General features: G+C 45.2%; 1 protein-coding gene across 2 annotated transcripts in view; it reads right to left on the minus strand.

The window, feature by feature from the left end:
• LOC122565446 (neurocan core protein-like) overlaps positions 1–25,847 on the minus strand; it is a 251,842-nt gene that overhangs the window by 155,964 nt on the left and 70,031 nt on the right. For both annotated transcript variants that reach the window (XM_043721435.1, XM_043721436.1), the window contains exon 4: positions 17,929–18,103. In XM_043721435.1, coding sequence (XP_043577370.1) covers positions 17,929–18,103 — 175 coding nt within the window. The remainder of the gene's footprint in view (positions 1–17,928; positions 18,104–25,847) is intronic.

A 25,847-nucleotide genomic window follows, 5' to 3' on the forward strand; every position in this document is an offset into this window, starting at 1 on the left:
GAGATGTTCCCTAAAGTGCTCTGCTAGGAGGCGTCCAGTCTCCCCAATGTAGAGGAGACCGCATCGGGAGCAACTTTGATGGATGTGGAAGGCTCCTTTAGGGCCTTGGATGGAGGTGAGGGAGGAGGTGTGGGCACAGGTTTTACAGTTCCTGCGGTGGCAGGGGGAAGTGCCAGGATGGGAGGGTGGGTCGTAGGGGGGCGTGGACCTGACCAGGTAGTCACGGAGGGAACGGTCTTTGCAGAAGGCAGAAAGGGATGGGGTGGGAAATATATCCCTGGTTGTGGGGTCTTTTTGGAGGTGGCGGAAATGTCGGCGGATGATTTGGTTTATGCGGAGGTTTGTAGGGTGGAAGGTCTACATACTGTGTCAGGAAACCCTCCTGCACACATTGAACAAAAACTGACCCATTTAAACTACTTGAACTATTGTATTCCCAGTCAACATTGGGGAAGTTAAAGTCCCCCATAACAACTGCCCTGTTACTATCACTCCTATCAAGAATCATCTTTGCTATCCTTTCTTCTACATCCCTGGAACAATTCGGAGGCCTATAGAAAACTCCCAACAGGGTGACCACTCCTTTCCTGTTTCTAACCTCAGCCCAAACTACCTCAGTGGATGAGTCCTCAAATGGTCTCTCAGCTGCTGTAATACTACCCTTGACTAACAATGCTAATGGGATGATTGCTTCTATACTTCAATATTTGGTCTATATGTGCTGTTTTTCTATAGATGCTGGTTTGAAATCGCCTATTGGCTGTTTGTTCTAGTGTGACAGCTGGAATGGCATCTCTTTTACCATCTTCTCTGTTCTTACTGAAACATCTAAATCCCGGAATCTACAACAACCATTCCTGTCCCTCCTCTAGCCATGTCTCTGAAATGGCCACAACATCGAAATCCCAGGTACCAACTCATGCTGCAGGTTCACCCACCTTATTCTGGATGCTCCTGGCATTGAAGCCCTGATTGCTGGTGCCCTTTCATGACCTTGTGAACCTATCCTTGACCTCATTACCTTCAACCTCCTGTGCACTGGAACTACAACTCAGGTTCCCATCCCCGCTACATTAGTTTAAACCTCCCTGAAGAGCATTACCAAATTTCCTCCAGGACATTGGTACCCCTCTGGTTCCGGTGAAGATCATCCTGTTTGTAGAGGTCCCACCTTCTCCAGAAAGAGCTTCTATGGATTGCCCAAAATTCACAAACCAGGAGGTCCCCTCAGAACCATAGCCTCACTACCTGGAACACCAACTTACAGACTGGCCAAGGAGCTACACCAAAGACTAAAACACTTAGTTGAAGACTCATGCCACTCCATCCACTCCACCCAAGAATTCCTGAAGACCATCAAAGACACCAAGATAGAAAAGGATGAAATAATGGTCTCCTTTGATGTAACAGCCCTGTTCACATCCATCAACATTAACCTGGCCAAGGAAACACTGACAACACTATTAGAAGACCCAAAGACAGATATACTAAACACAACTAACTTCATCAGCAAGGACAGTATTGTCAAGCTCGTGGACCCATGCCTTACCACCCACTTCACCTTCAACAACCAAACCTACAGACAAACCAATGGAACACCCATGGGATCTCCGATATCAGGGTTCTTAGCAGAGGCAGTAATGCAGAGACTCGAACAAACAGCTCTGCCAACCATCCAACCTAAACTCTGGGTCTGTTACGTGGATGACACCTGTGACATCACTAAACGAAACAAATTAGAGGAAACCTTCAAGACCATCAATAATACCCTTACTGGCATAAAATTCACTAAAGAGGAGGAAAACAACAACAAACTGCCATTCCAGCTGTCACACTAGAACAAACAGCCAATAGGCAATTTCAAACCAGCACCTATAGAAAAACAGCACATATAGACCAAATATTGAACTACAGAAGCAATCATCCCAACATCCACAAACAAAGCTGCATCAGAACATTATTCCAATGAGCCAACACACACTGCAGCACAGAGGAACTATGCAGAGCAGAGGAAAATCACCTATACAGTGTATTCAAATAGAAAGAGTACCCAATGAACACAGTCTGCCGATTTCTCAGCAACAAACCCAAACAAGCAGACAAAACGTGTCCAGAAACCCTAGCCACTCTCCCCTCCATCAAAGTCATCTCGGAAATGACTGCCAGATCCCTTGGCATCATGGTAGCCCACAAACCCACCAACACACTAAAACAGCTTGAAAGACCCTATACAGACAACAGGCAAAACTAATGTCATTTACAAAATACCTTGCAAGAACTGTACAAACACTACATTGGACAAACAGGCAGAAATCTAGCCACCAGGATACATGAACATCAACTAGCCACAAAACGACATGACCCACTCTCACTAGTATCCTTACATACAGATAAGGAAGGACACCACTTCGACTGGGACAACCTAGAACAAGCCAAACAGAGACACTCAAGAGAATTCCTAGAAGCATGGCATTCCAACCGGAACTTTATCAACAAACACATTGACTTGGACCCCATCTACCACCCCCTGAGAAAAAGAACAGGAAATGGCATCACCATAGGAAATGATGTCACCACAGGAAATGGCTTCACCAAACCAAGGAAACTCAAACATATAAATAGAAAGCAGAAAACACCAGGAGTGCTTCGTCCGGAGGCTCACTGAAGATGTAACCTAGTATGGTGACGAAATGTCTGAAAATGAACCTTGCAGCTTAGTAAGCAAACCTACATCCAGAACCTCAACCTGAGCTACAAATCTTCTCAAAACTTGCTAGAATTCCAATTATCCAAGAATCCAAAACACTCTCTCCTGCACCATCCCTGCAGCCTCGTGTGCAGCTCTGCTCTCTCCCTGTTCCTCACTTCACTAGCACGTGGCACAGGCAACAAACTAGAGATAACAACTCTGTTTGTTCTAGTTCTAAGCTTCCACACTAGCTCCCTGAATTTCTGCCTTAAATCCCCACCTTTCTTCCTACCTATGTCGTTGGTGCCTATGTGGACCACGACTTGGGGCTGCTCCCCCTCCCCCTCAGGCATCCCAAAACAAAATAAGAGATATCATGAACCCTGACACCTGGAAGGCAACACACCAATCGCAAGTCTCTCTCGTTCCCGCAAAACCTCCTCTCTGTACCCCTAACGATGGAGTTCCCAATGCCTGAAGCTCTACTCTTCTGTGAGCAACAAGGACAGACTCTGTGCCAGAGCCTGTACCCCATGACCTACCCCTGGTAGGTCATCTGCCCCAACAGTATCCAAAACCTGTTGTTGAGGGGAACCACTACAGGATATCCCTGTACTGCCTGCCGGTTCCCTTTCCTACCCCTGACAGTAACTACCTCCCTGTAACTCCTCTCAATAAACCCCTCCACCTCCCAAATGATCCAAAGTTCATCCAGTTCCAGCGCCAGTTCCCTAACGCAGTTCTCGAGGAGCTGGAGTTGGTTGCACTTCCCACAAATGAAGTCAGCAGGGACACTAGAGGTGACCCTTACCTCCCACGTCCTGCAGGAGGAAAATTCAACTGCCCTAACCTCCATTCCCACTATTCTAAATTCCCAAACAGACAGCTGAAAAAAATGAAACATGGAAGAAAACACCTGTCACCTTATCAACCGACACACAGAGCTTTTGTTTTGGTTAGAGGAGGAGGATGGGTGGGAGACACTACCCAAGTCGTGTTTCGGGTAAACCAACCACCCATATATGTGACCTCGTGACCTCTCTGACTGCGTCCAGGAACTGAAGATTACATTTACTTCTAGACTTTCAACATCAATATGTGATGGAACAGAAGAATCCAGGATTATTTTTATCGATTATATACACAACCCGAGACCACTAAAATTAAACTAAACCTTCCTTCCCCATCGCCCCTCAAAAGTCAGAGGCTTTTTTTTTACATTTATGGGATATGGACATGGTTGTCTCAGTCAACATTTATTGCCCAGAGGCCAGTTAAAGCCAGCCACAATACTGTGGGTCTGGAGTCATGTGTAGGCCAGACTGGGTAAGGACAGCAGATTTGTATCCCCAAAGGGCATTAGCGAACCAGATGGTGTTTTTATTATAATCAACATGGTCACCACTGGGCAAGATTTACATTGCTGATTTTTACTGATCTCAAATTTTATCCATGGTCAGGTTCAGGCCAACGCCCTCAGAGCATTAGCCTGGTATTCTGGTTTACTCTGGTCTAGTGACATGATCACTAAGTCACTACCACCCCCTTCCATAAGAGCTGCTGGGGCACAAGTTCTGGATGCAGAAGATGTCAGCAATCCCCTCACCTGGCACCCACCCAGAAGAAATGCCAACAGGCCAACAGCAAAGTCTACCCCCCAAGATATAAATCATTGTGGCTGAGCTCATTTGATGGAAAGTGGGAGTTCTACCACTCAGTTGAGGGCAAATGGGATATCACACCCTCTGGAGTGGTCAGCACCTACAGTGTGGAAGTAGGCCATTCAGCCCATACCGCCCCCACTGACGGACATGGGACAATGGATTTCATGTATATGCGGGTCAGAATAAAGAGGGTACTACCTGGCAGGGTAGAGGGATTCTGGATGTCATGTACCTCAGTGGTTAGCACTGCTGCCTCACAGTGCCAGGGAGCTAGGTTCGATTCCAGTCTTGGGTGACTGTCTGTGTGGAGTTTGCGCATTCTCCCTGTGTCTGCATGGGCTTCCTCCGGGTGTTACGGTTTCCTCCCACAATCCAAAGATATGCAGGTCATGTGGATTGGCCACGTTAAATTGCCCAGTAGCATCCAAGGATATTTAGATTAGCCATAGAAAATGCAAGGCTATGGTGATGGGTGGGGGGGAAGTGTTGCTCTTCAGTGGGGGCAGTATGGGCTGAATGGCCTACTTCCACACTGTAGGGATTCAATGATCTAAAATCTCCATCTGACAGCACCCCTTTATTCTCACCATTTTTCACGTATGCCAATCTTTTCATGGGGTGAACACTATAATATTGGGCTGAACTGAGCTTCAAACAAGCCTAGCTGACCATCCTTTATTTATTTCCAAGCCAACCTTGGAACCTGTACCCTCCATGTTGATGGGTGAGCTTCAGGGTGGGTGTGAGGGTAGTGGGCTGGCTGTCTGACCGATTTTATATGCATCCCTCTCCCTCCCCACCAACAACACAACCAGGTGGGGTGCATGTAATATCCAGCCACCCTTCTACAACCTCAGCATGTCCCAGCCCACTTTACAGCCAAGTCTGTACCTTTGAAGTAAAACAAAGAACTGTGGATGCCTGAAATCTGAAGCAAAAACAGAAATTGCCAGAGAAACTCAGCAGGTCAGGCAGTGTCTGTGGGAAGAAAGCAGAGTTAACATTTTGAGTCCAGTAACTCTTCATTTGGACTGTCAGTAGCTAAGAAAAAGTAATATCCACTCACCTCTCCCCACCCCTCTCCCCTCCAACTTTGGCTTCAGTGTAAATACCACACTCTCCTGGCCACCCACAGTTCTCAACAACGTTAACTCTGCTTTCTTCCCACAGATGCTGCCAGGCCTGCTGAGTTTCTGTTTTTATACATCAGAAGTTTAGTCACATTTGTAATGTTGCAAAATGAATATGTCCACAGCAAAATCGACAGACTGCAAGGTTATCATGACCACATCATCAGTTTCCAGGGGCTGACATAAGGATAAATTACAGCCCAGGACATCAAGGAAAACTGGGTGTTCTTCTGTGCAATGATGCCATGAGATTTATTTACACTTAGAGCTGAGAGAGCAGATAGGTATTTCCGTTTAAAGCGTTGCCCAGCAGTTCCAACAATGTGACACTCCCACAGGATGCAGCGGAGTACAAGGCAAGACATTTTTTCTCAAGCACTGGAGAGGGACTTGATCAAACTTCCGATGCAGGGAACTCTGACAGATGGAAAATGGAGGAAAAACAAATGATCCCCTGGGCACATCCCTAGGAAAATGCTGCACCTTCAAAACAAAGAGGTAAGAGAATTACTGAGTACTGAAAGAAGTGATTGCACACTTGAAATCACTCTTTTGTGGGGAGGGAGATGTATTCGGAAGGATTATAGGGTATTGAGGTGAAATCAAATTATCTGCCATTTCACATCCCAAAGCTGCTATTAATTTTACATAATTGCACATTCCAAAGCTATCATTAGCTTGAAGCAAGTGTTATGATTGGAGACTGAAAGTGCCAAAAAATATACACTTTCAATTTGGTTCTCATCCTTTCATTGTAAAAATTCAAGGAAGTGATATGCAGTAATCTCTCTGGTCTGGAAATTGTCATACAAAAATTACCAGTTTTCCAGGATTTTTCTTTAAATTCCCAAACAGCTCACAGCATCTGTTTAGTAAAATACTTTGGGAGCAGGCGATACAATATTTGGATGAGCAAAACAATTTTTATTCTTTCTTTGTAAAGTTTATCAATGTATTAATTTCAGGTTAATATGGCATTTTCCATTTCACATGCTTGTCATTTGGAATTCTAAAATCACTCCATAATCCAGAAAACTCCAAAATCTGGTAAAATCTCAATCCTAAAAGTTTGGATTAGAGAGGTGGCACTGTTTAACTTTATTATGAGGCAGTATGAAAGCAGCTTACTCTCCGAGATGCCTTACTTTGTCTTTGCGAAAACAAAACAACTTGTCCTTGTTTGGAATCTGAGACTTTATTGGGAAGTTTGCATTTTTCTTGCTTAATTTTCTATGCTTCTTGCACATGACAACAGCTGCTTCTGTGACTGACACCCGCTGTTAAAATCAAACCATTTACTATAGGATTGCTGAGAGACAGGTGGATGATCAAAAAGAACTCTGTTGGAGAAGTTATATAGTGGTTGTTTCATTGATGTAAGATCTGGACAAGTCCCCATTGCAATGTGTTTGAGTCTCAACCTGACAGTTGTGAATTTTAAAATCATTTAACAAAAATCAACCTTGAAGAAACATTAGCAATAGCGACCAACACATCGAGTTGAATCATGTATATAGAGGGTCCCACTCAGGAAGGGGCAATACACAATCTACTCTTGGGAAATAGGGCAGGTCAGGTGACAGTGGGGGAACACTTTGAGACCAGTGACCATAGTTCTATTAATTTTAAGATAGTTATGGAGAGGGACAAAACTGGTCCACAGATTCAAGTTCTAAATTGGGGTAAGGTGAAATTTGATGGAATTAGGCAGGAGCGTGCAGGGGCTGATTGGAGGAGTTTGTTTGCAGGCAAAGGGACCTCTGGCAAATGGGAGGCCTCCAAAGGTGAGATAGTTAGAGTTCAAGGTTGAAATGTTCCTGTGAGGGTGAAAGGCAAGATTGGCAGGATAGGGAACCCTGCATGATGAGATATTGAGGCTTTGACCAGAAACAAGAAGGAAATATGGTTCAGATACAGGCAGCTGGGACCAAGGGAATCCCTAGAGGTAAAAAGGGGATACAGGAGTTTACTGAAGAAGGAAATTAGTGGAGCAGGAATAGGGAACCCTGCATGATGAGATATTGAGGCTTTGACCAGAAACAAGAAGGAAATATGGTTCAGATACAGGCAGCTGGGACCAAGGGAATCCCTGGAGGTAAAAAGGGGATACAGGAGTTTACTGAAGAAGGAAATCAGGAGGGCGAAAAGGGGCCATGAGATAGCTTTGGCTATGAAGATCAGGGTGAATCCAAGGAGGTTCTTTAAGTATATTAAAGAAAAAAGAGTCACTAGGGAGAGAATATGACCCCTCAAGGACCATAGTGGACATGGATGTCTGGAATCACAGGAGGTGGGTGAGGTCCTAAATGAATATTTCTCCTCTATGTTTACCGTGGAGAAAGACATGAAGAATTTGGAAGTTAGGTGAGTTAGTGATCATATCTTGGGGATAATCCACATCACAGTAGAGGAGGTGTTGGGCTATTAAAATGTATGAAGGTGACACGTCTCCTGATCCTGACCAGATATATGCAAGGACACTGCAAGAAGCTAGAGAAGAAATTGCAAGGGACCTGGCTAATATTTTTGTGTCATCGTTAGCCACGGGTAAGATACCGGTAGACTGGAGGGTAGCAAATGCTGTGCCTTTATTCAGGAAGGGCTACAAAGAAAAACCTGGGAAGTATAGCCCAATAAAACTTAACATCTGTGGTGGGTACGTTACTTGAGAAGATTCTGAGGGATAAAATATACATGCATTTGGAAAGATTGGGCTTGATTAGGAGTAGTCAACATGGCTTTGTACATGGGAAATCATGCCTCAAAGATTTGATAGAGTTCCTTGATGAAGTGACCAGGAAGGTTGACGAGAGCAGGGCAGTAGACATAGTCTACATGGATTGCAGCAAGGCTTTTGCTAAGGTTCCACATGGCAGGCTGCATTGGAAAGTTAGATCACATGGAATCCAGGGAGAGCTGGCATATTGGATAGACAGTTGGCTTGATGGTAGGAAGCAGAGTGTAACAGTGGAAAGCTGTTTGTCAGACTGGAGGCCAGTGACTAGTGGAGTACCTCAGGGGTCGGTGCTGGGCCCCTTGTTGTTTTTTATCTATATCAATGATTTGGATGAGAATGTACAAGGTATGATTAGCAAGTTTGCAGATGACACTGAAATAGGCGGTATCGTGGACAGTTATTGCAGCAGGACCTCAGTCAGCTGGGAAAGTGGATTGAGAAATGGCAAATGGAGTTTAATTAGATAATTGTGAGGTCTTGCATCAGATCAAGGTAGGAATTTCATGGTGAATGGTAGGGCCTTTACGGCTGTAGTCGAACAGAAGGACCTTGGAATCCAGGTACATGGTTCTCTGAAAGTGGAGTCCCAGGTAGACATGGCAGTGAAGAAGGCTTTTGGCACACTGGCCTTCATCAGTCAGAACACTGAGTATGGAAGTTGGGAAGCTATGTTGCAATTGTACAGGACATTGGTGAGGCTGCATTTGGGATATTGTGTTCAGTTTTGGTCACCTTACTACAGGAAGGATGTTATTAAACTGGAAAGAGCGCTGAAGAAATCTACAAGGATGTTGCAAGGACTCAACGATCTGAGTTCTATGGAGCAGTTGAACAAGCTAGGACCTTTTCTTTAGAGCGTAGGAGACTGAGGGAGTATCTTAAAGAAGTGTATAAAATCATGAGAGGCACAGATAGGGTGAATGCACACGGTATTTTCCCAGGGTTGGGGAATTGAGGGCTAGAGTGCATCAGTTTAGGGTGAGAGGAGAAAGAATTAAAGGGAACCTGAGAGGCAACATTTTTAAACAGAGGGCAGTAGGCATATGGAGTGAGCTGCCAGCAGAAGTGGTTGAGGCAGGTAGATTAACAACATTTAAAAGGCATTTGGACAAATACATGGATAGGAAAGGATTAGAAGGATATGGGCTAAGTGCAGGGAAATGGGGTGAGCGTGGATGGCCATTTTGGTCGGCATGGACCAGTTTGGGCCAAAGGGACTGTCTTGGTGCTGTAGGACTCTATGACTCTATGTCCTTGAGGGAAGGAAATCTGTCCTCTTTATTCAGTCTGACCTGCATGTAACTCCAGATCCACAACAATACAATTGATTCTGTATTGCCCTCTGGATAATAAATATTGGCTTAGCCAGTGATGCCTCCATTCCATTAAAAAAACAAAAAGGAGTAGTGATGGAGGAAAGTTCATTTTAATGAATGATCTAAGTGTGTTGCATATTCATTTATGAATTGTTCCAAGAGGAAACATCGCTCTACATCTACTTTGTCAATTTCATTTAGCATCTAATAAAGCCATAGTCTTACTAGACCACTGGGCGGCACGGTGGCTCAGTGGTTAGCACTGCTGCCTCACAGCGCCAGGGACCCCCTTGGGTGACTGTCTGGGTGGAGTTTGCACATTCTCCCCGTGTCTGCATGGTCCCCTCCAGGCACTCCAGTTTCCTCCCACAGTACAAAGATGTGTAGGTTAGGGTGGATTGGCCATGCTCAATTACCCATAGTACCCAGGGATGTGCAGGCTAGATGGATTAGTCATGGGATATGCGGGGTTACAGGGGGTGGGGTGGGAGGGTAGGTCTGGGTAGGATGCTCTTTGGAGGTTTGGTGTGGACTGAATGGGCCTGCATCCACATTGTAGAGATTCTATGCTCTCTCTTAGATAGAGACAGCTGCAGGTGGTTTAACCTGAGGATCACAGCAGCTCAGGGGAGGGGCAAATCCTTAATATACCTCAATTAGATCTCCTCTTGTCCTCTTAAACTCTAGCAAGTATAGGCTTAAACTGCTCAACCTTTCCTCATAAGACATGATTTTCATTTCTGGAATTAATCGAATGAACCATCTCAGAACTGTCTCCAACACAATTACATCCTTCCTCAAGTAAGAGGACCAAACTGCACACAATATTCCAGTTGGGATCTCACCAATGCCTTGTCCAGTTGTAACAACACTTCCTTTCTGTTATATTGCATTCCTTTAGCAATTCCATTGTGGAGTTTGCACTTTCTCGCTGTGTCTGCTTGGGTTTCCTTCCACAGTCCAGGTGGATTAGCCATGCTAAATTTCCCGTAGTGTGCAGGCTCGCAATTAGCCTGCACACTACAGGGATAGGGTGAGGTGGTGGGTCTGGGCGCAACACTCTTAGGACGGTTAATGTGGATGGGCCAAATGGCCTCCTTCCACACTGTTGGGATTCAACGATGCCCCCTCAGAGCTATGTTGTCTTTAGGGAGCATTCCTATTTTATTTGCTTCACCACTTGGTGGCTGCATTTTCATGAGGCTATGAGTTTGAGGAATTCCTGTTGTAAACCTATCAGATTCCCCATTATCCTTTCCTATAATTCCTAAAAGCTGTCTACTCAAAGCAAGCTCTTTCTCACCTGACCCAATGCCTCCTTAAGTGACTTGGTTTTGAATTATATCCGATCATACCTTAGGACATTTCACTGAAGGTGTTTTAGAAACATTGTTGTTGTTAATTGTCTTGTCGGGAGGTGGAGAATGAAATACAAAAATGAAACACTCGCCAATGAAGAAAAGATAAGCCTGGGTGGGGAAGTGGAGGCATTGTGGTAGTATCATTAGACTAACAATCCAGAAGCAAAATCAAAAATTGCTGGGAAAACTCAGCGTGTCTTGCAGCTTCTGTGGAGAGAAAGCAGAGTTAACTTTTCAGGTCCAGTGACCCTTCTTCAGAACCTTCTTCTTTTTGTTTAATAATCCAGAGGTCCAGGTTTGACGGGGAGAGGTTCAAACCCCATTACTGCAGCTTCTGGAATTTAAACTAAACTAATTAAAAATGATTGAATATAAATCTAGTCTCACTAATTATGACAGTATCAATTATTATTTTAGAAATCCATCAGATTCATTCATGTTCTGTAGAGTTAAGGATTTTGCCTCCTTATGTGGTCTGGCCTACATCGAACTAACCTAATCCATTTTCCAACATTTGGTTTTGTGTGCTGTGGTGTTTCAAGTGCTCATCTAAATAAATCTTAAATTTCTTGAGGATTCCTGCCTCTACCACCCTTTTAGGACATGAGTTTGAGAGATCCACAAACCTCTGAGTGGAAAAGACTTTTCCTCAAATCCTTCCTAAACCTCCTGCTCCCTATTTTAAACACTGTCCACTGACTACTGAGAGTGACACTCCACAGAGAGAGGTGATTCAGACCATTGTACATTGACTTTTCAGTTGGAAAAGACGTTCAGTCAGTGCCCAATACCCTTCCTCGTGGCACTGCCAGGATTTGCCTTCCTTTCTTTTGCCTTCTAACGGCTTCTGTTCTCTTGAAAGGGAAAGAGGAACATGGTCATGAGTTGACACTGACAGATCTGAGTCCAGCCAACAATTCCTTGTTGCCTCACAGTAAGACTCAATGAAAGTATTGTTTGCTGAGCCAATAGGATCCAAATTGGATATCAGCCGAGGAGAACCACAGTCAACTCAGTGAAGATTAATTGGTGCCTGCTTCATCTCTCTCTTTAACGATGCAGGGACATCAAGAGTGAAGAAAGCTTCTGTTCTGCAAGGTTTGATGTGGCAAAACCCAGCCAACGGCCTGAGTTATTGTGAAGTCCAGTTTGGGATTAATTACAGTGAGTCAGTGCTGAAGATGAGAGAGGGAGAAGCAGAAACCAAACAGCAGGAGTGCAGCAGAATGGGGAACTAAATAAAACTAATTCACTGTAGAACAGAGAGTTCAAAAGAAGATTAAAAATTGAAACCATGATGGAAATAAGCAGCATTGTGGGGAGGCAATTTCTAACATTGTGTATTTTTATTGGGAGTAAATTGTTGCATTGTCCTGTTAATTAGTTTCATTAAATAGGAAGGTGAGCAAAGTTTATATTTTAATTGGAATTTATAACTGATCTCTAAGAAGTATTGCTCCAACACAGTCCCTGAAGGGAAGAAGTGCTAATGTCTGTGCTGAATATTTATTTCACTGTATCTCCTGGGGGGTTTTGTGGGCTGGTGAGGGGGTGCACAGCCTGGCAAAAGACACAGCCTCTATCTACAAGTCATGCAGAATTTAACACCAGAGGTTAAAATGCTGGCTGCACTGAGACCTGGCCTAGTTTGTGTTTCCTCCTGGTTTTATTCAAACACACGAACCATCAACTCCAACAACACTGATTACTCATTCCTTATGTATAGATATATACGTGCCCAAACAAGTTCAATTACCCTCAATTAACATATAACCATCATCTGCTCTCAGTTCTATCTGGCCTCAAACATCCCTCAATAACAATGTGAGCAAGTCCAGCTCCACATTGCCAGGATTATCTGACAGTGCCACCTCACCCAATGCCCACTGCATCCCATTACCCATGCAACTCAATACGAACCTGGCACTCAGTGGTGAATTTTCCATGCCAGTGTTTTGGAAGACAATGCATTGAGCTGGGCACACTGAGCTGTTGTCACAAGCCAAAAGGCAGGATTGTTGGTGTTTCACGTTCTCTGCATTAGCGTCCTCCCAGTATCCACATGAGAAAGGAGTTTGCATTGATAAAAGTTCATAGAATCCCTTCAGCCCAAGGGTCCATACTGACCCTCCGAAGAGTAACCCACCCTGACCCATTCCTCTATATTTACCCCTGACTAATGCACCTAGCCTACACATCCATGAACACTATGGGCAATTTAGCATGGCCAATTCACCTAATCTGCACATCTTTGGACTGTGGGAGGAAATCGGAGCACCCGGAGGAAACCCACGCAAACACGGGGAGAATGTGCAAACTCCACACAGACAGTCCCCCCGATGCTAGAATCGAACTGGGGTCCCTGGTGCTGTGAGGCATCAGTGCTAACCACTGAGCCACCATTCCACCCCCAATACTTCTCACTGTCTCAGGACATCCCAAAATGCATCGCAGCCGGTTAATTATTTTTCTGAAGAGTGACCACTATTTTAAGAACAGCTGACTGGCACAAAGCAAGCTCCCAGTAAAACCTGCGAAAGACACATACTGGCAGGAGCTGTCTTGTTCACCTCAGGACAGTGCTCCAGTTTGACCAGTATGCTCATTTCCAAGTATTACTGTTTTTTCTCTCTGGAATATAGAGCAAAGAGATAAATGGTTACGTTAGCTGTATTAGGTGGTAGTTGGTTTGGTTCTGGACAGTTCATTTGCAATATAGAGTGATGCTAATAGTACGGGTTCAACTCCTGCACTGACTAAGGTTGTCATAAAGGATTCTCCTACTCAACGCCTCCCCTCACCTGACGTATCATCATAGAATCCCTTCAGTGCAGAAAAGGCCATTCGGCCCAACAAGTCCACACTGACCCTTTGAAGAGTTACCCACCCAGACCCATTCCCTACCTAATACTCTATATTTCGACTGACTAATGCATCTAACTCACACATCCCTGAACACTATGGGCAATTTAGCATGGCCAATTCATCTAACCTGCATATCTTTGGGACTGTGGGAGGAAACTGGAGTACCCGGAGGAAACCCACGCAGATACAAGGAGAATGTGCAAACTCCACACAGATAGTCACCCGAGGCTAGAATCGAACCCAGGTCCCTGGTGATGTGAGGCAGTAGTGAGAGCAACTGAGCCACCGTGCCACTGCACAGTGGAGCGTGGTGACCCATCAGATGTCTGTCTGTCTCTCTCTCTCATGAGGGAGCAGCTCTGATTCGACTACGGTGACTTTACTCTAGAGTCACAGGGATGCACAGCTTAAAAAAGGCCCTTCAGCTCAGTAAGTCTGTACTGATTAAAAACAATCAGCTAACTATTCTAATCCCATTTTCCAGCTCTCAGACCATACAGCATCGCAACTGTACAGCTAAATACTTCTTAAATGTTCTGAGCATTTCTACCTCTATGACCCTTACAGGCAGTGAGTTCCAGACGTCCACTACCCTCTGGGTGAAGGAATATTTCCCTCACATCTCCTCTAAACCTTCTGCTCCTTACCTTGAATCTATGTCTCAGGGTCACTGATCCCTCCATCAAGGGGAGTGTTCCTTCCTATCTACCCAGTCTATGCCCCTCATAATGTTATACACCTCAAACATGTGGGAACTACAGGGAGAGGTTGGATAAGCTGGAGCTGTTTTCCCTGGAGAGTCGGAGGCTGAGGGGTGACCTTAGAAAGGTTTATAAAATCATGAGGGGCATGAATAGGGTAAATTGACAAGGGTCCAAAACTAGAGGGCATAGGTTCAGGGTGAGAGGGTAAAGATTTGAAAAGGAACAGAAGGGGCAACTTTTTCATGCAGAGGGTGGTGCATGTATGGAATGAGCTGCCAGAGGAAGTGGTGGAGGCTGGTACAATTACAATATTTAAAAAGCATCTGGATGGGTATATGAATAGGAAGGGTTAGAGGGATATGGGCCAAGTGCTGGCAAAGGGACTAGATTACGTTAGGATATCTGATCAGCATGGACATGTTGAACAGAAGGGTCTGATTCCATGCTTATGCCTCTATGACTCTATGTCCCCTTTCAGTTTCTTTCCTCTGCTCTATGGAAAACAACACCAGTCTGTTCAACCTCTCTTCATAACTGAAACTCTTCAGCCCGCAGCATCCTGGTAAATCTCCTTTGCACCCTCTCCAATGCAATCTCATCCTGCAGATAATGGGGATTCTTAATGTGGTTCATAAATACAACTTCCCAGGGGCAGCACTGCTACCTCACAGCGCCAGGGACCCAGGTTCAATTACAGCCTCGGGCGACTGTCTGTGGAGTTTGCACATTCTTACTATGTCTGCGTGGGTTTCCACCATATGCTCTGGCTTCCTCCCGCAGTCCAACAATGTACAGGTTAGGCGTATTGGCCATGGGAAATTGCCCATCGTATCCAGGGACGTGCAGGCTGTGTGGGTTAGCCATGGGAAGTGCTGGGATAGGGTAGATCTGGGTGGGATGCTCTTCAGAGGGTCGGTGTGGACGCAATGGGTCAAATGGTCTGCTTCCACTCTATAGGGATTCTGTGTTCTTCTTCAAAATAAGTTTTGGACAGTTTTACATCCACCTGAGTTGGTTTTGTATTTCATCGAAAAGACTGATTTTTCACCATGTCAGAAGTAAAATTGGATACAATGATGGCAGTCTGGGATGAGCTGTTTCCCAAGTCGTGTTTCTTTAAACCCTGACCTAACTCAGAACCATGCCAGTGCGAGGCAACTGCTGAAGGAATCTGCTCTCCAGTGTCTGAAGACCACCTGGTACATCAGGGAGTCTAACCTAACAATCAGTCACTGCAACCTCAAGGATTTGTGCAGCAAAGGACATGATTCAGTGTTCCTAGTACATTAGATTAGATTCCCTAAAGTGTGGAAACAGGCCCTTTGGCCCAACCAGTCCATACCGACAATCCGAACAGTAATCCTTCTGACTAATGCACCTAACACTATGGGCAATTTAACATGGCCAATTCACCTGACCTACACATCTTTAGACTGTGGGAGGAAACCGGAGCACCCTAAGCCATTGTGCCACCCACTAGATTAATTAAATTCTGTGAATCAATTTCAGAAAAACAAAGCAGGCAGCATGGTGGCTCAGTGGTTAGCACTGCTGCCTCACAGCACCAGGGTCCCAGGTTCGATTCCAGCCTCGGGTGCCTGTCTGTGTGGAGTTTGCACATTCTCCCTGTGTCTGCGTGTGTTCCCTCCGGGTGCTCCAGTTTCCTCCCACATGCCAAAGATGTGCAGGTCAGGTGAATTGGCCATGCTAAATTGCCCATAGTGTTAGGTGCATTAGTCAGAAGGAAATGGGTCTGGTGGGTTACTGTTCGGAGGGTCGGTGTGGACTCGTTGGGCCAAACAGCCTGTTTCCACACTGTAGGGAATCTGATCAGAAACTGTGTCATCCAGGATGTGTAGAGAAAGACACTTGACAAATTAGCTTCAGAGACTCTGTTCCCCCTAGTTGAAGGGTTTTAAACCAAGGATCACAAATCTCACGATAAAGAGTCAGCCACATATTTATTTATTTATTATTTAAACATGGGATGTGCATGTCAGTGACTGGGCCAACAGTTATTGACCATCTCTAATCACCCAGAGGGCAGTTAAGATTCAGCCATATTGGTGTGGGTCTGGAGCCATGTGTAGGCCAGGCTACATTCCAGGGCACTCATTCAACAAAGAGCAAAGAGAATTCTCCCTCATCAATTTACCCCTCAATTATCATTGTGGCAAAATTAGCTTATTCCATCATTTTCACATTGTTTTTGTGGGATTCTTTTAGTGACAGGCATGGACTAGTTCGACCTAAGGGCCTGTCTCCATACTGTATGACTCTCGGACTGGATTTCAAGTTTAAAAAATTCCATTGGCTGTATAGTACTTTGAAACATCAGATGGTTGAAAACAGCACACAAATGTATGTGCTCTGTCTGATGTCCTGACAGAAATGTTTAATGTGCTTGTGAATTCCTGTGACTCAAACATTGTGGATGGAATCTGGAAAAACAGTCTACACTTCATCAGTCAGATCCACCAACTTCATTTTATTCAGCGATGAATTTTAGTTTTGCTGTGCTGTCAAATTTGAAATGCATTCAACTTATCTACCTTGAACTTTTATTGACTATTTGACCCTATCTAAGTCCAGTTATCACACTGTCATCTGACACCCTCTACACAGAGAGCCAACAGGAATTCTCAGCACTGTCCTGCGGAGTAAATCCCAGGGACACACAGTGAGAAACCAGGAACAAGGAGGAGATGGAGAGGCAGAAGTAGATGCTGGGTTTTATAGAAAAGAATACATGGTCCTTTTAGCAAATCCTGAGTTGTCTTCATGCTGTTTTGATATTGAGAGGCTGTTATTCTGATACTGTATAGCTCAGTATGACAACTATAATCAGCAGGTAAAACATAACTGTACGTCTGTGTCCTTGTGACTGTGTTTCTGTGTGTATCCATGTGTATGTGTCCATGTGTGTTTAGATCTGAGTACATGTTCATGGGTGTGTTATTGTGTGTATGTGTTTCTGTCTGATTTTGTTCCAGTATGTTTTGGTGGGTGTTATTTTATGTCTGTATGTACCTGTGTGTGTCTGTCATTTTGTGTTCCTGTGTGTCTGTGTGTACCTGTCTCTGTTAGTTTGTTATACTTTATGAATGTGTCTGTCTGAGTGAGTGTGTGTGAGGAGTGAATGAGTGTGTGTGAGTGTGAGTGTCAGTGAGTGAGTGTATGAGTGAGTGAATGAATGAGTGTGTGAGTGAGTGTGAGCATCAGTGAGTGAGTGTATGAGTGTATAATTGTGAGGATTGAGTGAATGTGTGAGGAGTGAGTGAGTGAGTGGGTGTGTGAGGAGTGAGTGTGTGTGTGTGAGTGTGTGTGAGGATTGAGTGAATGTGTGAGGAGTGAGTGAGTGAATGTGTGAGGAGTGAGTGAGTGTGTGTGTCTATGTGAGGAGTGAGTCTGTGAGGAGTGTGTGTGTGTCAGGAGTGAGTGTGTGCAGTTTTCATTGCTCACCGGACAGTTTGATCAGAAACCCAACCAGCATCGCAGTGGTCGAAGCCGTCCTGAAAAGCAGCCAATAGTTCGTGGGGACTGGCGATCCTCGCTGAGTTGTCCAGACAGGCCTGTGAGGCAGCCTCAAAGGTGAGGGAGTACCTGTTGCTGGCAGCACGGTAATGGAACACCACCCCTGGAGTGGGAGAGAGGAAGACGGAACGGAACACAGAGCTGAGGTGAGGAAGCAAAGACTCTGACTAAAACACTATCCGCACAGAATCCAAGGGAATTTCACCACATGCTTGGGGGGGGTGACAGACTTTCATTTTAATCAGTTCAAGATGAGGGAGGTTTGACCAGGGGATAAACCCTCGATGGGTGAATCCACCAGTTGGGAAGAAATGAGCAATATAAATCCAGAGTTACCCGGAATGTTTTATTCCTTTATTCATGTACGGGGTGTGGGTGATGTTAGTGAGGTCAGTATTTGTTGATCATCCTCTTCCCCCAAGGGCATTGTGGACCAGATGCTTTTCTTGCAACAGTTGCTGATGCTTCCCAGCTCTTCATTCCAGATTTTAATAATTAAATTTAAATTCCACCAGCTACTGTGGTGAGATTTGAACCCATGTCCCCTCAAGCTGGAACCTCTGACCTCCTAGCCCAGTGACATGATCACTACCACATCCTCACACACAATACAGAAACAAACCATTGCCCCAACAGGTGCATTCTGATGTTCATGCTCCATACAAGCCTGTCCCTCAACCCCACCCACTTCATCCCTCTCTGTCAACATATCCTTCCAATCATTTATCTCTCAAACACTATCTGTCTCAATCTCTCTCCTTGGGAGCAAGTTCCACATTCTCACTACTCTTTGGGTAAAGACATTTCTTCTGAATTCTTGTTTCGATTTCAATATCCTATATTGATGGCCATGAGGTTTGGTCTTGCCCACAACATTATATCCCACTAACTCCCTCCATCATCCCTCAGTCTTTCTAAGAAATAGTCCCCAGCCTGTCCAACTGCTCCGAATATGATCTGCTACCATCCTTATGAATATTACTTTGCACCTTCTCCAACGTATTGTAAAGTTACATAGAATTAACAACACAACAAGGTCATTCGACCCATCAGGTCAATAGAGACCCTAGGGTGCAGGTGCATAGTTCCTTGAAAGTGGAATTGCAGATAGACAGGGTAGTGAAAAAGCATTTGGTCTGTTTGCCTTTATTGGTCAGTGCATCAAGTATAGGAGTTGGGTGTTAAGATACAGCTATATAGGACATTGTTTGGGCCATTTTTGGAATACTGCGTTCAGTTCTGGTCTCTCTGCTATAGGAAAAATGTTGTTAAACTTGAAAGGGTTCAGAAAAGATGGTGCCAGGGTTGGAGGGTTTGAGCTATAGGGAGAGGCTGAATAGACTGCGCCTGGTTTCCCTGGAGTGTGGACCCTGAGGGGTGACCTGATAGAGGTTTATAAAATCATGAGGGGCATGGATAGGTTAAACAGACAAGAGGGCATAGGTTTAAGGTGAGAGGGGAAAGATTTAAAAGGTTCCTGAGGAGCAACTTTTTCATTCAAAGAGTGGTGCGTGTATGGAATGAGCTGCCAAAGGAAGTGGTGAAGGCTGGTACAATTACAACATTTAAAAGGCACCTGGATGGGTACATTAAAAGGAAGGGTTCAGAGGGATATGGGCCAAAGTTGAGAGTGTGCTGCTGGAAAAGCACAGCAGGTCAGGCAGCATCCGAGGAGAAGGAAAATCAATATTTCAGGCTGGAGCCCTTCATCAGGAATGGGCCAAACCCTGGCAAATGGGACTTGATTAATACTGAACATCTGGTCATCACGGATGAGTTGGACCGAGAGGTCTGTTTCTGTGCTATGACTCTATGCCAGTGTTTATGGTCTACATGGTTTAGTCTTGTGTAGGGAGACTACGTGACTTTAATCTCCCTGATACTGCTTTGTGAGTTCAAGAAAGGGCTTTCCTTAGCACTCTCGATGTATTGCCCGGTGTACACACACATTGTCCTAGACTCTGTTGGAGCTTCTTCCCCTCTTCTAGAACTTCCAGATGACCATGTGACACTGAGATCATCATTATACATCATCAACTATTCTGCTAACATCTCATACTCTACAGACACACACACACATGCATGTGCACCCACACACGCATACACAGACGCACACACATACACATACGCGCACACGCACACACACACGCGCACACACAAACACACACGCATGCATGCACACACACACACAATCTCTACAATCCCCATCTCAGTCCTTTCTTTATAATATGGACAGCAGTGCTATGAACAGAATCCAAATGTGGTCTGACCAAGGTTTACTCTCCAGGGCCTGCCAGTGACCTTGATGACCTCTGAGATAAGATGCCTAACTTGGTTGAATTGCCTGCCGCACTCACTGCCGAGAGTCACCTGGTGATACTGGCTTTCGCCGTTCAGTGACCGTTTAAAATAAACATGCATGGATTCTTTGGAATTCCCTCTCCAAACGTCTCCAGCTCTCTCCTGTTTCAAGTTACTCTAATGGAGAGTCTCTTTGCCTGAACTTCCAATCTCTGTGAGATTTCCTTTTCCTCTGACATCACATGCTTGACGCACACTGGGACTTTTTTTTAACAATCTTTACATGAAAGGCACTACAGAAATGAAATGTATTATAGTTAACCATTAATTCTTGTGTCACAGTTAATGGTTAGACTTGAGAACACCATCAAGGTTTGAGCATATAATTGTTTATTTAATAACAGGGAGCCTGTTTCTAGGAGGTGGGAAGTTATAATTATCAGATCCTAGGGGTTTTTCTGTGACAGGAATTGCGAACGGTTTTGGTCTCCATACTTGAGGAAGGATATAGTTGTACTGGAGGCAGTTCAGAGGAGGGTCATTCAATTGAATCCAGAGAGGAGGGGTTGGTCTTATGAACAGAGATAGAGCAGCTTAGGCCTATACTGTCTGGAACTTAAAAGAATGAGAGGAGATCTATTGAGGGATATACAACGCTAAAGGGGATTGACAAATGGGGACATGGAGAGGATGCTTCCTCATGTAGGGCGAGATAGGTTTAGGATAAGAAGTGGCAGACTCACAACAGGCATGAGAAGGAATTACATCTCTCTAACAGTCATGAATCTGTGGAATTCACTTCCGTGGAGTGCGGTGGATACTGGAAGATTGAATTAATTTAAGGAGGAGACAGATGGATTTTTAATGAGTAACGGATTGAAGGGTTATGGAGAATGGACAGGAAAGTGGAGTTGAAACCAAGATGACATCAGCCATGACGCTATTAAATAGCAGAGCAGCATCGAGGAGCTGAATGGCCTCTTCCTGCTCCTGGTTCTTGTGACAGTGGCTTGTTCCCCTGAAATTTTTAATGGACTTGACTTCTGTCACCCCTTCAGCTAGGCCTTCTCACCAGTGACACCATCATGTTTGATGGAAACAAATAGAGCAGTTAAAGTGAAAAAATCTATGGGAGCAAGGAACTAATGGACAGAGCAAGCCTTTTATTGATTTTCAAACCTGCCTATGCCTGCAGAGAGAGAGAGAAAGAGAGAGGTGTATGTCTGCTTCATAGAGAGGGATTGAGCTGAGCTGCTGGGAAAGTGGGGCCTGTAAAATATGAACCATAAAGGCTATTCTATTCCATTCTAGAGCAGAGGGCTCAGGGATAGATAAATATCATGACGATGAAGTGGCTGAGTAGGGGGTGAAGGCAGATAGTGGACAGAGGCTCCGTAGAGATCCCCTTCCCACAAGGTGAAACTGCAGAGAGAACCCAGGGTTCATTGAGCTCTCAAAGCGAAGTGTGTGACCGACTTGTAAACCCATCCACCCTCAGGGTGGGACCCCGAGCGATGCTGAAGATGCTCACATGGAAGTCCCTGCAACACTACTACACACGAGGACAGCAACCGGCAAAGAACCTTATGGGAGAAATCCTTTGCAAGCTGGAAATCTCAAGTTCCAGTCCCTCTGCTGAATGTTGAGGAAACAATCCAGACTAACATTCACGTCCCTGATCTTAATTATTCCACCATTGGTGGCATTGACCCTGAATCTCCCATCCTCTCTTTTCCCTTTAAGAAGTTCTTTGACCAAACCTTTTGATCATCATTTCCAATTTCTCATGTAGTTCAATGTCAAATGTTATTGGATAGCACTCCCCTGAAGCGCCTTGGGACATGGTATTACCGTGGTTGTGGGTATGTTTGCCAAGCTAGGAAGTTGATTGCAGATGTTTTGTCCCCTGTCTGGGTGACATCTTCAGGGCTTTGGAGGCTCCTGTGAAGCGCTCCTGTACTGTGTCTTCTGGAATTTATTTGCCTCTGTTCCTGCTGCCTCTGGTTGCTGGTTCCAGTTGTTCATCATAGTGGCTGGTATATTGGGTCGAGCTCTATGTGTTGATTGATGGAGCCCATGGATGAGTGCCATGCTCAGACAACAACTCGCCAGAACAAAAGACCCAATTCCTATCATGTGTAAGACTAATGTAATTTACAGGATTCCATGCAGAGACTGCAGGAAATACTCTAAAGGCAAACAGGCAGACAAATAGCAATCCGCAACCACAAACACCAACGAAACGTCACGACCAGCTGTCCCTAGCAGCCACACACACAGATGACAAGGACCACAAATTCTACTGGGACAGCACAACCATCATAGAACAAGCTAAAAAGAGGAGCTTCCTCAAAGCACGGCACTCATCCACAGACTCCATCAACAAGCACATAGACTGAGACCCAATATATCGGCCAGTGCAATGAACAACCAGAACCAGCAACTAGGAGCAGCAGGAATGGAACCAAATAAATCCCAGAAGACACAGTACAGCAATGCTTCACAGGAGGCTCCAAAGCACTGAAGATGTCACCTAGACAAGGGTCAAAATGTCTACAAGTCAACTTCCCAGCTCAGCGAACATTCCCACAACCATGGCAACACACATCCGAGCTATAAATCTTTCCGCAAACCTTGAACATGTTACTGTGCTCAAAGAGCTATATAAAGGCAGGTTGTGAACGTTTGGAGACAGCGCTGTAACCCTATCAGAACTCTGGGTGTGTGGGGTGGGGCGGGGGGTGGGGGAGGTGGATGCAGAAATATGAAAACCATAATCCAGCAGCACCCATTTTGAAAATCAGCAGGAGGGGTTTGCTGGAAATAAAAAATGCTGGCGATCACAGCACCCACGGACTCTGCCTGACCCGCTGTGGTCTCCAACATTCGTTGTTTCCAGTTCAGATTCCAGCTTCTGCACTAACTCGCTCCGAGGAGGAGTATTCCCCAGGTGCCGGTCAGTTTTATTCTCTTAACGAAGCAAATCCCTTAGTCATCATCAGTGTACTATTTGTGGGATCTTGCTGTGCCACGTTACCTATAATGACCGCACTTTGGGTCATCCTGAGATGGTTTTAAACAACAAGTGAGGCAGTGTACCGGCTTCTTGTCCCTGAACACAGAGACACAGAACCCGCTGCAACCCAGCTGCAGGTTAATTCTCGTTGTGGTTGCAGTAATGACTGGCATTTATTAGTCCCGTCACGATGTCCCATACCCGCAGAATATACTGGCAGCTGCCAGTCAGTTGCAATAGAGAGCTGATCACAACACCCACATAGAACAGAAACCATATTTTATAAATAACAGCAGGCACCAAGCAGGGACCTCATAGCTGTAATCTAATGTCAATGTGTTAGGAAGAAGGTCATTAACCACTCATGCTTCTGAAGTATACATTATTTTCTCATGTCATTCAATCAGGGCAGATAGAACATGCAATCTTTAGATGAATGTGGCCCAGTCTGTTATTGTGAGTTACTATTACTGGTCGCTATGGTTACTGAGCACTATTAACTCTTTCCAGTCAGTGCGGTGGAAGTTGCTGGAGTTTCGGATTGTGTGCAAAATTCTCCTGCTCATCGTTTTCCTCAGGGTTTGGAGTTGAGTGATGGAACCCTGTGCCACCTCAAACAACCCGTCAGTGATCAAAAACAGCAACCCCAGTATTTATTTAGTAAAATCCGGAAGAAATGCAGATGCTGCGAATCAGAAACAAGAACAGACATTGCTGCAGAAGCTCAGCAGATCTGGCAGCATCCGTGAACAGAAATCACAGTTAACGTTTCAGGTCCGGTGTCCCTTCCTCAGAACTGAGGACCTGAAATATTAACTCTGATTTCTCTCCATAGGTGCTGCCAGATCTGCTGAGCTTTTTCAGCAACTTCTGTTTTTGTTGGAATTTATTTAGTGCCTTGAATGTGGTGGCTTTGATGTGCCTCAAAAGACTGTTATCAAGAAAATATTTACACACAGGTGAAGAGGTTTTGGGACCAGTGATTAAACATCTGGTTAAAGAGGTAGGTTTGAAGGTAGGTATTAAAGGACGGGAGCTGCCGGGGAATTCCAGGGCTTGAGGTTTGAGCCGTTAACTGTGAGTGGTAAGAATTGGGGATGTGTCAGATTCAGAGCAGTGCTGAGACCTCAGCAGGACCAGAGGAGATTACAGGGATGGAGTGATTTGAAAACCCGGCTGTGAAATCTAAGCTCGAGGTGTTGCCAGGTTCAGAATCAACATAGGCCAGCGAGCACAGGGAAGGGATAGGGGGAATGAGGACTTGTGTGGATGAAGACAGAGGTAGCAAAGTTCCCAGTTTTTCCGTCGAATTTCACTGCTCTCCACCCCTGTACCCCTCACAGAGACAGCAAGGATTACGGGGAGGGGAGCAATACATTTTAAATTCATTCATGAGATGTTGGCATTGCTGCCGAGTCCAGGTCTCATCACCCATCTTTAGAAATGCCCATTGGAAGGCGGCACTGAGCTGCTTTCTTGAACCACTGCGGTCCCCCTGCCGTGGGAAGATCGACAATGCCCTTGGGGAGGGAGTTCCAGGATTTTAACCCAGTGACACTGAAGGAACGGCGCTATATTTCCGAGCCAGGATGGTAAATGACTTGGAGGGGAGCTTGAAGATGATGATGTTCTCATCCACTTTATTTCTCCAGGCAGAGACTGTGGAAATGGAAGATGTTGTCAATGGAACTTTGGTGAATCGTTGCAGTGTATCTTGTAGATGGTACACACTGCTGTTACTGAGCGTCAGTGGTAGAGGGAATGTGGAAGGTTGGTGGGCATGGGGCACTTCATCTTCGATGGAGACAAAAACAGCAGCTGCTGGAATCCAGGGCAGACAGGCAGGCAGGAGGCTGGAAGAACACAGCGAGCCAGGCAGCATCAGGAGGTGGAGAAGTCGATGTTTCGGGTATAACCCTTCTTCAGGACTGGAGGTGGGTGTGGGGGAAGCTGCAGATAAAGGGGGTGGGGGTGGCAGCTCCCCTTACACCTCATGAGGTTTTTCATGAGCAGTCATTCATTTTGACCTCTCCTTCTCTGGGAAGAACTTTACAGAGTTTTAATATTTTTAGTCAGGACTTTAAAGTCCCCAATTTAGCACAGGGTTATTAATTACTAGGGGGGTAGTTAGTTCATTTGTGACATAGTATGGTACCAACAGTGTGGGTTCAATTCCAGCACTGGCCACGAAGGACTTTCCTTCTCAACCTTTCCCCTTGTCCAAGACACAGTGCCCCTCAGGTTAAACCACCAGGAAGCATCTCTCTCTATTGGGAGAGCAGCCCTGTGGTCTGGTATGACTATGGTGACTTTACCTTTATTGTCTACCATTATTGGCACCTCACTGAACTTTGTACGGATGGGCCTAGTCAAGTCTTGACGACACCACTGGGTAGACTGTCAAATTGTCAGTATTGTGGATCCTGCGCCTTCAAGGATTTTTGATCAGGACAATGATCATTCATTAAGTGATGCAGAGGGACATGATCATGTCATTCTGGGGCCAGCCACCAGGAGGAGTGTGAGAGCA

This window comes from Chiloscyllium plagiosum, chromosome 31, assembly GCF_004010195.1.
Source record: "Chiloscyllium plagiosum isolate BGI_BamShark_2017 chromosome 31, ASM401019v2, whole genome shotgun sequence".
NCBI lineage: Eukaryota > Metazoa > Chordata > Chondrichthyes > Orectolobiformes > Hemiscylliidae > Chiloscyllium > Chiloscyllium plagiosum.